Consider the following 15,233-nt stretch of genomic DNA (forward strand, 5'->3'; position numbering starts at 1 on the left):
ACGATCCTCTCGGATAATCTTACACCCTTTAAGGTTAAAATAATGGTTTGGTTTTTTAAAGGTTTCTGATAAAACTATAATATCTACAGGATTATTGTGTAAAAAACGTAGCAAACTTGGATGGTTTTTAGAGAAATAACGAATATTCCATTGGATATTTTATTATCATATTTTATTTCTTAATAACCTATTTACTGAAAAATATCACAAGGAAAAAATTCCAAAAAATATCACAAGGAAAAATTCCTGTAAAAAATAAAAGCACACTTGTTAGCTGTCATTAGTCTATTTTGGATTTCTTCTTCTATATATTTGGTTTGCATATTATAATTACTCCCAGATAGTCGAACCTCTCAACTTTCTCACATCCATGTCGACGACGCGCGACGGTTGATAGGTAAAAGTTTGTAATCCACAAATCAACTTTTTTCGGGAAGAGCTGGAGATAAGACGCAGTACATCGGCGCACATAGACTTGGAGTCAGAAACGACAGAGCAGACCTCCTAGAAAAATTCACAGAAGACTCAGAACTCGTTGTCACTAACACATTTTTCCAATTACCACCTCGAAAGCTGTACACATAGAAATCCCCTCAAGGCAAACCCGGGAGAGTTATTAGAAATCAAATAGATTACATTTTGTAAACAAAAAATTCCGAAACAGCTTTACATCTGTCAAGACCTATGCTGGAGCAGACTTAGAGACGGACCACATTCCACTGGTGAGAGTATTTCGCGTCAAACTCAAAAATAGTGCAGAAAAAGAAATCGCAATCATACGACCTACGTATGCTAAAATACCCTGACACGAAAATGAAGGACCAAGCCACGGTAAAAGAGCAAGTGACTACAATTAGAGACGAATCGAACAAAGAACAAATAGTTCAAAATGTAAAGGATAAACCTTAAAGGCAGATAAATTAACCAAGAAGAAATCATGGATGACAGACGAGATCCTGAAACTTAAGGTGCGAAAGAAGAAATGCCAAAAATGATCCCGACACATCAAAATAATCAATATATCAATCTTCTTCTTGTAGTGCCTATCCGTTTCGGACGTTGGCGACCATCATGACAATCTGCACTTTGCACACTGCTGCTCTGAAAAGATTTGTAGTGGTTGTGTTGAACCACGTTCGTAGATTTCTCAGCCAGGAAATCCTTCGCCTTCCTGGTCCTCGCTTTCCCTCTACTTTTCCCTGCAAGACCAGTTGCAACAGTCCATATCTCTCACTGTTCCTCATGATGTGACCGAGGTATTCGATTTTGGCTGTTTTTATTTTGATTAACAGCTTTTCTTTTTTTTTCTTCTTCTTTTTTCATTCTCAGCAAAACAATATATCAATAAGAAGGAAAATTAGAGAAGCAAAAGAAAAAGAAGCAATGGAGATATGCCAAGAAATGGAGACTTTACAGTCAAAGTACGATAGTCACAATGTACATAGGAAAGTTAAAGAACTCACAGGTGGACTAAGACGGAGACAGAAAGGACATCTAACTGATTCTGCTGGAGACATCATCTTAGACAAACAGAGTAAAATTAAAACGTGGAAAGAATATCTAGAAAAACTATTTGAAGACCAAAGAGATAACACCTTTGAGTTAGAAGAAGAGGTCAATGATGGACCAAGAATATTACAGCAGAAAGTTTATTCTCCCATAACACAGCTAAAGGATGACAAAGCAGCAGGTCCCGATAATATACAAGCAGAACTACTTAAACCGATGAACAACGAGTCAATAGAAATAATCACAAAGATATTCAACAACATATACAAAACTGGAGAAATACCAACAGAATGGCTGAAATGCGAAGAATACCGTACGATAAGCCTGATATCATCTCCTAAAATTGTTCCTAAAGGTAATCTATACAAGAATTTACAAGCTATGTGAACGTCAAATTTCGCCCAACCAGTTCGGGTTCATAAATGCTGTTGGTACGAGAGAGGCTTTGTTTTCAATACAAGTCTTTTTCCAGAGATGCAGAGACGTCAATTGCGACGGATACGCATGTCTGGTTGATAACGAGAAGGCGTTTGATCGAGTACAATACGCCAACATAAAATAATTAGAAACCTTTACTAGAATCAGAGTGCAAACCTCAGAGTTGATCGTGAATACACCGAATATGTGAAAATCGTGCGTGGAGTGAGGCAGGGCTGCATTTTGTCCCCCTTAATTTTCAATATTTACTCTGAAAGAATATTTATCGAAGTTTTGCACGAAACTGAAAAAGGTATTCTACTAAACGGGTACCAGCTAAATAACATCAGGTATGCAAATGACACCATAGTATTTGCGGGCAAGATAGAAGACCTACAAGTCCTAATGAACAAAATCACGTATTACTGTCAACAATATGGACTCAATATAAACGTAAAAAAACAAATCTTATGATCGTCACCAAGAAAAAGACAACAGAAGATCAACTCTATATCAACCAAACCCTTGTACAAAGAGTGAGGCAATACAACTACCTCGGCACCAGAATAAATGAAGAATGGATCAACAACCAAGAGATAAGAGCGCGCATCGGAAAAGCTAGATCAATCTTCAACCGTATGGGTGCGTTTTTCAATAGCCACAACCTTTCTCTTGGTATAAAAGTAAGAATGTTGAGATGTTACATCTTCTCTGTCCTTTTTTATGGCGTTGAATCATGGACCTTGAACGAGGATATGTGCCGAAAGTTGGAAGCATTTGAGATTGTGGCTATATCGGAGAATTCTTAAAATCCCATGGACTGATCGGGTCACAAATGAGGAGGTCCTTAGAAGAATGGGGAAGAACCGAGAGGTACTGACCACCATCAAATCTCAAAAGTTGGAATACTTTGGACACATTATGCGAAATGAATCCAAATATGCCCTCCTATATCCTGCAAGGAAAAATATTTGGAAAGAGAGGTCCGGGAAGAAGAAGAAGAACATTCTGGTTAAAGAACCTCAGAACCTGGTTCAACACAACATCTGTGCAGCTTTTCCGCGTTGCTGCAGATAAGGTGAAGATTGCCATGATGATCGCCAACATTCGTCACGGATAGGCACATCAAGAAGAAGAAGAAGAAACGTTCCATTTAAGTAATTTTATGAGGAATTAACCTAATAATAATTGTTTTCATTAATGTAGGTTTTCTTTAAAGACGATCGTAATAAAAGTCCGTTTGATGTTTAATAGTTTTAATTAATAAAATAGATGACTAAATTATTGATACCATTAAATTAGCGAAATGTAAAAGTGCTTGTGTAATTTGCGACCAAAAATCTTACGTGTTCTTATTCTTACAAAAGGGAAATGTATTTATAGATAATTTGCGTCTAATCAATATAATACCCGTCTAAGTATTATCCCTAACCTAAGAACAGGTCCGTCGCGTTTATGGTTTATCATCGACCGACTATACAACCTAAACAGCCTCTTGTCTTCCCCTCTTTATGCTTAAAATACGAAACTATTAAAATTCTACTGCAATAAAGTTCGATCCATATTAGTAATAAAATTTGGTTCACAGCGGCGAATGTTATTCTTACTTATAAAGTTAAAAGTAGTCCGCTACCGTCGTAATCCCAATTAGTTCCACCCATCTGTGCCAACGTAGGTCCATATGTGTGAGACTCTTATCCCGTTCTCGTACTAATAATTAAGAAAAATGATATACAGGGAAATTTAAAATATAAGGCAAACTATTTACAATCCTACATTAATTTATAGATCAATAATTATCATATTACATACCTACTTTAGCTCTTTTGTTAAATCTGCGCAGACTATCTTCATCTTGGGCTGTCAATATTGCGTAGTCTGCGTAACAGAGTATTTTTTCTTCTTTGTTTCCCATTCTGTATCCTGTTCCTTTATTGATGCATTTGATGATTTCGTCCATTGTTAAAATGAATAGGATAGAAGTCAATGAATATCTCTGTCTTATTCCGCTGCCTATATCTATAATAGGTTTTGTAAGTCGTCCATCTACCCTGACTTCCATTTTGTCGTTTTGTTAGATGTGTCATAAATCGTGGGTTGAGAACCATAGGATTCCAAGCGACTTTTGTACAAAGACGGTTTTTGTAGAAAATTCTATTTAATGAAGAATTCTACATCGAATGATATTTGAAATACGTTGAATTGTTTCTAGATGGCGGTGTAATCAATAATGAAATATGGGCCCTGATTCTAATTCATTTCGACAGTCGCAATTTCATTTCGACACCGCCATGACAGCCGCAGAGTATAGCGATTCTTATTCATTTCGATATTAGTTACAACTGGGGATATTAATCTTATCATGTTGGCACTGCTCAGAATTTGGGTTGGCGCTCCTGTTTATTGGAATTTTTTGATAGTCTGGGAAAATTATCGAAAAAATGCCATTTTTGGGAAAAATTATTTACCAGCTATTTTATTGCTAAAATCGAATCTTAAGATTGCATATTTTAGTAATAATATGGGGTATGACAAGTCCGCAGAAAGTGTGTTATTTTATTTATAAACAAATTAGCACTCCTAAATCTTCTTTTTTTTTTCAATTAGTGCATGCTCTGTAACTCCTAAGATTTTTCCTTTGTGCCAAAAACACTTAAATGAAAATTCACCGTAATGTAGTTCTGCACAAAGTTATTTTTTTTCGGATTTCCTTCAACAAAAATTTTACTCAGAAAATCCGAGATTTCCCAAAAAATCTGCAATTTTCAATTAAAATTTTAGGAAAGTACCTAATTATTTATCAATAATTAAATAATTGATGACATGAAAGGTTTATTATAGTAAATTATACAGAGGGGCTAAATTATGGAATAAATTCACTTCTTTAAAACGGACGATTTTGGAGCAAAATCCCGATAGAGGTCGATTTTAATTTTTAAATTAAAATTTTTTTTGGCATATATTTCATACTAGTGACGTCATCCATCTGTGATGACGTAATCGATAATTTTGTTAATGGGAATTGGGGTCGTGTGGTAGGTCATTTGAAAAGGCGTTCAATTCTCTATTCAGTAATATAAACATTAATATCATTAGGTATTTATACAGGGTTGCCAAAAAATAATTTTTGAATTAAATTAATTGGCCCAAAAAGAAGAATGTATGTAATTTATTTAACTCAAAATACATTGTGCTGCTGTCAGAAAATAGAAAAAAAGTTTATTTCACAAATGAACATTTCTTTTCGTTTAAATTAAATCACAAACAGCCTTCCTCCTACCTATTGGCAGTTTGAACATTTAATTTAAGCTAAAAGCAATGTTTATTTTCAAAATAAACATTTTTTTCTATTTTCTGACAGCAATAGAATGTATTTTGAGTTAAATAAATTACATGCATTGTTCTTCTTGCGACAATTAATTTAATTCAAAAATTTTTTTGGCCTCCCTGTATAAATAATGATATTAATGTTTATAATACTGAATAGAGAATTGAACGCCTTTGTAAATGAGCTACAACACGAACCCCTATTCCTATTTAAAAAATAATCGATTACGTCATCACGCTCGGATGGATGACGTCACTAGTTTGAAATATATGCCAAAAAAATTTAATTTAAAAATAAAAATCGACCTGTTTCGGGATTTTTCTCTAAAATCGTCCATTTTAGAGAAAATGAATGTATTCCATAATTTAGCCCCTCTCTGTATATCAGGAGACCGGCGACAATCTAACCAATAGTTTAGCAATAATTAAAATGTTGATTAAAAAATTTCGGTCGAAATAATAACCAGAAAGATTATGATACACCAGAATAACTATGATTTTCGTATAAAAAAGCACTATACCTATTCAACGTACCTTACAGGATTGAAATTGGACCATTTGAGCGGTCTCAGGAAGATTATAAAGAAACATTTTTTTGGCTTATAAACAAATAGAACCCCTCAGAAAATATTAGGTTAAATTAAATTAAGTTAACGCTGTTGAAAAGGGCACGGCTTCTGTGCCCTTTTCGAAGAAAAAAAAATTGAATTGCGAGGAGTGATTCCAGGTATAACCGGTCAAATTTAACCGGCATTTGCGACAGAGTTATAAACAACAGGATTTTAATCTTTGAACCATTAGATACCTTTTAATTCCGGTCCTCTTTGTACATACAAATTTTCATATCTTCAAGACACTCATAACAAAAAAGATTTTTTCTACGAGCGTGCCAAAATGTCTACTGTCGCGCACGCGTTTTAGTTTAGAAAGTTTTACTTTTCCGCACGCGTGTTACTTTTCCGCACGCGTTTTACTTTTCCGCACGCGTTTTACTTTTCCGCATGCGTGTTAATTTAGATACGTTAATATGGCCTTAAAGTAATTATAACACATGCAATAAACTAATATTTAGATATTATTTACTAATTTATTTCAAATATATCTTATTGTGTTTATGTTTTAATGAAATTAACGCGAGAATTCGATGAAATAAAATAATTTTGACATAATATTCGAAAGTCAAATCAGTAGACAATAACAGTGGTTTTGAATCGTCGTCATGGAAACCAAGATCGTCGTCATGCTAACCAATTATGCTAAAACTTTGGTTTTGACAACCTTGTCAAGGAATTAATTTGTGTAAGTATTTTCGTATTAATTAAATTAATTGATTAAGATTTGGTCATTTTTTAAAGACTCGTAGAAAAAATATTGTTCCTAACGCTTGCAGAAAGTCTCTTTTCCGCACTCGACTGCTTGCCGAACTCCCGCTTCGCGTCGTTCGGCAAACTGCAGTCGCGTGCGGAAAAGTATGACTTTCTGCACTTGTTAGGAAATAGTATATTGTGCAACAAGTGCAGAAAGGTACTAATTTCTCACGAGTTTGAAAAGTTGCGGTACGAGCGCAAGCGAGTGCCGCAATTCAAACGAGTGAGAAATTACCTTTCTGCACGTGTTTCACACTATACTTTTTCTACAAGCACAGTTTTTCCTAAAAATAAAAATCACAATTTCCAAACGACCATTAATTATAATAGGTACCTATGTGATAAATTTTAAACTGTATTTAATTAATACCTACTAATCAATTTAAATTCCTTATACCTAAATAAATTGCACAGAAATCAGTTAAAAAATTAATGCACTGCCTTAATTTGTTTAAATTTAAACAATTATTACACATTATTAACATTATATTTATGCAGTCACGGATTTACACAAAACCTACTTCATTCGACGTCTCTTGCACAGGTTGCTAAATCCTTATTGGTTATTTGATAATTATAAAATGTTTAATAAGAATAAAATTGTAAAATAAAACAGTTGTGACATCCATAATTTAGTTTCTATGCTATAGTTAAATATCATAATTGTCTTATAGGTTATATATTTGTCTAAAGTTTAACCACGGATGTAAACAGAATATAACGTTACTCAGAATGCGGTAGTCCACGGATGTAAACAGAATATAACGTTACTCAGAATGAGGTAGTCAACTGTGCAGAAAAGAACTTTGCGGCACAGAAACGTCACTTTGCGGCACAGAAACGTCACTTTTCTGCACACTAATGTCAAATATCTTATACTGTGAGAAAATATCAAGTTTGCTAACATAAAACCGTGCAGAAAAGTGCACTTTGAATAGTGGTTGTAGAAAAATAGCTATATGTCACTGTCACCAAATTATTTAATTATTAATAAATAATTACTTCTCTCAAATTTTAGTTGAAAATTAAAGATTTTGTTTGGAAAACCCGAATTTTCCGAGGAAAATTTCCGTCGAAGGAAATTTTAATAAATTATCAATGTGCAGAATTAAATTACTGTCAATTTTTATGCGAGTGTTTTGGTTTAAAGTTAAAATTTTCGGAGTTATAGAGCAATAATTAAAAAAAAGATTTCGGAGCGCTAATTTGTTTATAAACAAAATAGCACACTTTCTGTGGACTTTGCACAGCTATATTACTAATATAGGAAATATTAAGATTTGATTTCAGCATGTCCAGCAATAAAATAGCTGGTAATTAATTTTTCCACCTAGCTCTACCGAAAGTATACTTTTCCGGACCTGATTGTAGGGAGCAAAGTTGTACTTTTCCTCCCTAGGGAGGAAAAGTAAAAGTGACGTCATGGTATTTCATTCATGAAATATAACTTATGGACGCTCTGTACAATATCTATTTTCTATTACGTAAGTATCTATACATTTTAACGTTTATTTATAAAACACCCTATATTTTGCAGAATGGTAAAAAACAGTAAATTGTTATTTTGATTTAACAATGTTTACATTAATAATTTGACTTATATTTGACAGTTGACAGTTATATTGTACCTACTTGTTAGTTTTAGTTCTAACAATTTTTGTTGGTTAGTTACATAAATAAATTAAGTAAAAATGAAAAAAATACTTGTTATTTGAGGAAGGTGGAAAAACCATATGTATAACATGGGAGTAAAGTGCCTTTTCCTCCCTTGAATGATTACTGCCCTCCGCTATGCGTCGGGCAAATTCTCGGGAGGAAAAGTAGCACTTTCCTCCCTTGTTATACAAATAGCTATTTCTTGTTTTTTACTAATTCTCCCAGATTATTACCTTACATCTTTCATTGAGTTGATGATTCATGTTGTGGACATTCTCAATTATTATATTTCTACTTTAATACTATTCTATCTAATTCCTCAAAACAAGCAAATTTCAATTAAACCCAGCCATATTAATACCTTTTGCTTTAGTTTTCCTTGCAAGAAATAAACAAAACACATCTAAACTAAACCTAACCTCGCTTTTGGCCATTCATTCATCTCCGTGTCAAATAATTTCGACATCGAAATTATAATATCAACACCCTTTTTAAAGTCGCTATTAATTTCGATAGTCGCTATTTCGTGACGTCATTTCGTTAGTTCAACTAAAATCCACAAGGCTCGCACAGTCGCATTTCGACGTCGCCATATTGAAAGCGACTTGTTTAGTGTCGAAATTTGATTTAGAATCAGGGCCATGGTTTCATGTACGTGAAATATTTTCAGGTTCGGTCCATAGGGTTCCAAGAGACATTTTACGTCAGAAATAAAGTAAAATTTGTTGGTTCGTGATGTATTCAATAAAAAAAAAAAAGATAAATTGAATTAGGTACATTTTTCCATAATGTATAAACATTTTTTATTTTCATTTCAAGTTCTCTCTTTTTAAGCCTATTTTAGAAAAAATATTTTTTTCTTGTTTTTTTTTTTTTGTTATGACTTTCAATTTAGGAATAAATATTCGCTTTATTTTGAAATTTATTGCCTTACTTCACCAATTGCGCTTGCAATATTTTGGAAAATTTAAAATTTTCTGTGAACTGTTTATCTTATAATTCCTTAAGGTTCCAAGTAGAAGGCTTATAGTGCATTAAGGTTCCAAGTACACGGCGGACGTCGTAAAAATGTTACAAAATCACGCATTCGAATCTTACTTATGACATTATCTAACTTGAGGTTTTGTCACAATTTGCCACACTGTAGTACCTATAAAATAACTTTAACATTTACAGTCCTTCAAATAACGACGTTATAACAGTTTAAAATTAGAAATTTGTTTCCCGAAAAATTTGTGAAATGGCGCTTGGAACCTTATTGTTCTCAGCATTCGAAATACATTTTGATAATTTACTTACCTGTTATTTTTAGTCAATAACGTTGGAAAACAGTATGACTACCCCATGTACCTCTCAGAAGTACCAGAAAAAGATTTATTTGATATGATCAACATCAATGTGGGAGCAGTAACTTTACTATGCCGAGCCTTCATCGAAGACATGAAACAAAGAGGACGAGGTGCGATAGTAAACGTCTCTTCAGGGTCGGAGTTGCAGCCGTGGCCTCTGATGGCTGTGTATGCAGCCACGAAGGTTGGTATTTAAACTTAAATTATAAGTAATATTTGCAGAAATGTCATCTTTCATTTATTCTAGCAAACTTAAGTGGTCATGATTTCATCACAATAAATGAATATTAATAATTATTTATGAAGTCGGCACAAATTTTATAACCTGTTTTATACAAATAATCAAATTTTATTACCAATAACAAATAATATTAAACATAAAAATAATAACTGTGTAAAATTAAAATGATATTTTTTGGTAGATTGCTTATAATTAACTATAAAATAATTGCTTACAGATTTGTTTTACTGTTGTGATTAAAGCCAATAATGTTACTGATATTATTATTATACATCAATAATTATATTAGTAGGGGAGCAAAGTATGCTAAATGTGCAGTCACTCGAGCGTTATGGGGACCTATTGGGTTGTGAAGAGTAGGTCCTAAAACCAAAAAAAGTTAAGTAAAGTTTTCCATTTTAGTGGGGACTTTCCATTTTTAATTTAACTTTCCATTTCCAATAATGGTTTTTTCCGATTATAACGCCATCTATCCATAATTCGAAAAAATGTTTCGAATAAAAGTTACTTATTTTTACGTAAGGAATCCAAGTCTGTAATTAAAAATGGGGGCTCCTATTTAAGATTTTAAAGTTAACCCCCACCCCACCTCCGTAGGGGGTCGTGTTTGGTACCATTCGACAGATTTTTCAAAAGTATTGAATAAGTGTATTTTACAGTTTTTCGATCTGATGTTCATTTCGCGAAATATCGCGGGACTCGTATTTAAAATATTAAATTTACCCCCCACCCCTCTCCGTGGGAAGTCGTGTTTAGTATCATTCGATAGATTTTTAAAAAATATTGAGCACATGTTTTTTAGTTTTTCGATCTGTCATTCATTTCGCGAAATATTCGCTTTTTTCTTGTGAAATTTTGGGACACACCCATTTCCTTACGCCCGGCTCAAATCGTCAGATTTTTGAAATATACACTTTTTTGCATGTACTTAATTTACCTTATTTTAATCTGACAATTTCGAGTTTTTTTAAGGATAGATTTTTTTTCGGGCCCCTCTTAACGAACGCCCCTGTGTTAAGAGCCAATATATGGTAGAGGTACATCTGCAGTGTACCAGGTTTCTCCCCATATGCTAATCTGATGCGCTCGAGTAACTGCAAAAATCCCCGCTTGGGCTACCCTACCATAACAAGAATAGATCAAGAAGCTTCTCTTATAGGCCAGGAATTAAACGTAAAATTCGTCGATACCGTGTAATTTTCCATGTGATGAATTGCATAAAAATTTGGATATTTGGATTGAGGTTCCTCTTACCTTCTTCTTTATTACTGGACTTGGGCCCAAGGTTAATTTGACTTGCGGTGTGAAAGCCACTCTTCTTGGGGGTAAAAAACGTATGTTCGAAATAAGTCTGGAAATTGATAAGTCGGCTAATTCTAAGCAACTTTTGTGTTTATTCACTATGTCAACACATTTAGAGTTGTTTGCAAGTGATAATGTTCATTTTTAGACAGAAGAATCACGTTTTCAGACGGTTTATCGCAAATAATTCAAAAGTAAGTACTTTATCAAACAAAAATATAGCTTACAAAAAAACAAAAAGAAAATGGTGTGTCTATGGGCTCTGTACACCCAATAGAGGCAAAGTTTTAGCTCATGAAAAGTAGGTTCTATGGCACATTATGTATATCTAATAACGTTCCAGTATAAGCCTTATAATATTATTCTTCCACTCTAACTTTTCCCATGCGTCACGATTCATTTTCAAACAAGTTAACTCAAAAATAAAGTGAAACGTACGTCGATGGGCAATATTGATACGTACTGTCATAGTGTCGGTGGTAATATTAGGATATGGCTATTATCCCATGAACGTATTATATAAAGTTAGTTTATTGAAGTGTCTAATATTTTTTCACTATTGAGGAGATTGATGGAGTCAACATTAAATAGCTTGAACACCATACAGACTATTACGAATATAAAGATAAATATAAAACAGTAATAAATAAATAAAAAACCAGCCACAACAACAGAGTTACTATTGTTAAGAATATTTAATATTATTACCTATGGTTCAGAAATACAAAACTATCGAGTGAATTACATAAAAAACCTATCAAAAATATATCAAACTTTTAGGTGATAATAACAAATTTTTCAAAAATTGAATTATCAACATATTAATAACACTCGTCTTTGTATGGGGACCCAAAAGTGAGAATTGCAACTTTTCCTTTATTTAACTGAAATATTATATTTACTTTTAATAAGTATGAAACCAAGTAAACTTTATTGATAAATAAACAAAATTTTATGAATTTATAAAACCAAATAAACAATAAATGCAAATAAACCAAACACGACAAACTCCACAAAACGTATCTTGATCATTCAGAATTATATCTGTATTTTTTTAATTTATTAATTTCGACACAAGCTAATAAAGACAGTTTAAGGGGGGGTATAGTTTGAAATCAACATATCAAGCACATTTCTGTGAATTTCTTTCGAAGCTATGGTACAATTATTTTATTCTTAAATTAAACAAACCTATTAAGTACAATTCTAAGAATATTTAGAAAAAAAAATCGATCCAAAATATTGAAAAGTAAGCCATTGGTAACAAATTTTGACAGGCAGCTCACAAAAAAATTGGATTTTGCGGTGGACATCAGAACTCGTCACTAGATCATACGAAACACAAAATTCAAAAAGATTTAATTAGCTTATAGCCCAGTAAATAAACGGGAAATTCGACGATCCCGTGTAATTTTCAGGGGCAACTCCGAATTGCATGAAAATTTGGATTTAGGTTCTACATACCCTCCACTTTAAAGTTGAATTTGTGCCGTTGGTTGCTTCTTCTCGGTGGGTGACAGTCACTCCTTCTCGGTGGTGAAAAAACATACGTTCAAAATAAGACCGGAAATGGATAAATTGACTGATTTTAAGCAACTTTTGTTCTATAGAGTTTTTACGTAAGTCAATACTTTTGGAGTTATTTGCTATTGAAAATGTTGATTTTTCGACAAAAAAAACTACGTTTTTAGACGGTTTTTCGCAAATAACTCAAAAAGTAAATATTTTATTGAAAAAAATATCCTTAGCAAAAGTGTAGCTTATAAAAAACCCAAAAAAATGGTGTATCGGTTAAGTCTATCAATCAAATAAAAACAAAGTTGTAGCTTACGAAAAATACGTTCTTATTCGTCTAATTCCAAATCGAATATTTCAAGGTGAAATCACCGAAAAAATTAAGCACTTTTCGGGAAAAACTCATTTAAATTTTTTAAAGTGTTTATAAAAAGATTTATTTTAATTGTTAGCAAAAGTTTTAGCATTAAAAATAAGCAAGTTACGCTCAAAATAAAGGTGGTTCTTTTTTTTTTGTAAAAAATCATGAAAATCTCGCCGTGTTTAACTCCCCAAATGAAATTAAACGCTACCGCTTTACAAATAATTTACTTACCTATCTATTTTTTATATGATCTGTCAGTCTCACCGGTTTAAAGTGATTATTTTTAAAGGGGTTATAAATGAGAAAGCTTGAATGGGTCATTAATCACGAGTGTATGCAAATTTTGAACAGCCATATCTTAACCAATTTTTGTCTTACGCAGAAACAAAATGAAACTAGCATATTTATAATAGCAAAACCTACATTTTTTACTGTTTAAGATTTTTCTTATCACTAATACTTTTTAAGTTATTTTGAAAAAATTAAATTTTTCAAAAATTTTTAGAATTTTTTTTTTAATATAAAACCAAATGTTTTTATAAATAAGCACTTCAAACCAATAAAACTTACAGATCATATAAACAATACACATACAGTTAAAACAGATGGTAAAGCCAAACGATTAATTTCATTTAGGGTGCTAAATAGAGGGAGGTTTTCACGGTTTTTTTTTTACAAAAAAAAAGTGGCCAACTATTTTTTTCAGTGTAACTCGTTTATTTTTGTTGCTGTAAACTTTCGTAAAAAAGAAATAATAAGATTTTTTTCGATACTTTAAAAATGTTAATAAGGTTTTCCCGAAAAACGCTTCTTTCTTCGGTGATTTCGCGTTAAATTATTCGATTTGGAATTAGACGAATAAGAACGTATTTTTCATGAGCTACAACTTTGCTTCTACTCAATCTATAGACTTTACTCGTACACCATTTTTTTCGTTTTTTTATAGGCTACACTTTTGTTAAAAATATGTTCTTCGATAAAATATTTACTTTTTGAGTTATTTGAGAAAAACTGTCTGAAAACGTAGTTTTTTTGTCGAAAAATCAACATTTTAAATCGCGAATAACTCAAAAAGTATTGACTTACGTAAAAAACTTTATTGAACAAAAGGTGCTTAAAATAAGTCAATTTATCCATTTCCGGCCTTATTTTAAACACGCGTTTTTCACCCCCCGAGAAGGGGTAAATATCACCCCCCCAAGTAAAAGCAACCAACTGGACAAATTCAACTTTGAAGTGGAGGGTAAGTAGAACCTAAATCCAAATTTTCATACAATTCGGAGTTGCCCCTGGAAATTACATTCCAAAGCAGTCATTTATTGGGCTATTATGAGTTTCACGAGGTCACTACGCGAATTTTTTATTTTTTATGATTTTTAAAATTTTTGATATTGAATGATTTATGAGTAATATCACTCATAAATCACAAAAAAATGAAATTTTTGGTAACAATTTTGTAAAAATCAACAAATTTATTATTGTTGAACAAAAAATAAGCAAAAAAAGAAAAATTCCTCATTGTTGTTACCTCATAAAATGTCTCAAGAAAATCTGTGCAAATTATCAGGTAGATTGACTTAGTAGTTTTTCAGTTACAATGTCCACCGTATTTGAAAAAGCAGTTTCGAGAGAAATGCGTTTAAAAGTTTTGACAACTGCATCTTAATCTTCTTATTTTTCTACCAAATCGTAAAGTAATTCACATTGAAATATGTTTTGTGAATCGAGGAGTAATCAACAAAAGAGAAGGCAAACAGTTGTTTAACGTTTCTCACTACGCTCAAGCGTGCTGGCGCGAAGTCGCGGCAAAGCGAATCGAAGGTAAGAGATATTCAACACGCTGTATCTCTGGTAATTTTACTCCGAATATTGTGAAATTTTCAGAGAGTATTCTTGAAAGTATGCACTTTTATTTGGAATAATAAAAAAATTAAATATTTTAACCATATCCCCCCCCTTAAAGCCTGTATTGTGAATATGGTGACTTTAAAAAAACTGGACTTTATAATAACGATTATGATCCAGAAGGTGAAGTGCGTACCTACGTAGAATATGTTTTTCTAGCATGCAAAGCCCATTTGTGTTCACCTATTCGTTGGTAAAGGTTCTATCAGTTTGACCGGTGTATGTTTTTGGGCAATTACCACATGTAAGTTTGTGTAACTTCTGTGTAAGAGGATTTTGTT

At 32.5% G+C, this 15,233-nt stretch overlaps 1 protein-coding gene across 2 annotated transcripts in view; it reads left to right on the top strand.

Annotated features, from left to right (window-relative positions):
* Positions 1-15,233, top strand: part of LOC114348679 (inactive hydroxysteroid dehydrogenase-like protein 1) — a 127,392-nt gene that overhangs the window by 92,300 nt on the left and 19,859 nt on the right. For both annotated transcript variants that reach the window (XM_028299196.2, XM_050657191.1), the window contains exon 5: positions 9,589-9,809. In XM_028299196.2, the coding sequence (XP_028154997.1) occupies positions 9,589-9,809 (221 nt within the window). The remainder of the gene's footprint in view (positions 1-9,588; positions 9,810-15,233) is intronic.

This window comes from Diabrotica virgifera, chromosome 7, assembly GCF_917563875.1.
Source record: "Diabrotica virgifera virgifera chromosome 7, PGI_DIABVI_V3a".
Classification (NCBI taxonomy): Eukaryota; Metazoa; Arthropoda; class Insecta; order Coleoptera; family Chrysomelidae; genus Diabrotica; species Diabrotica virgifera.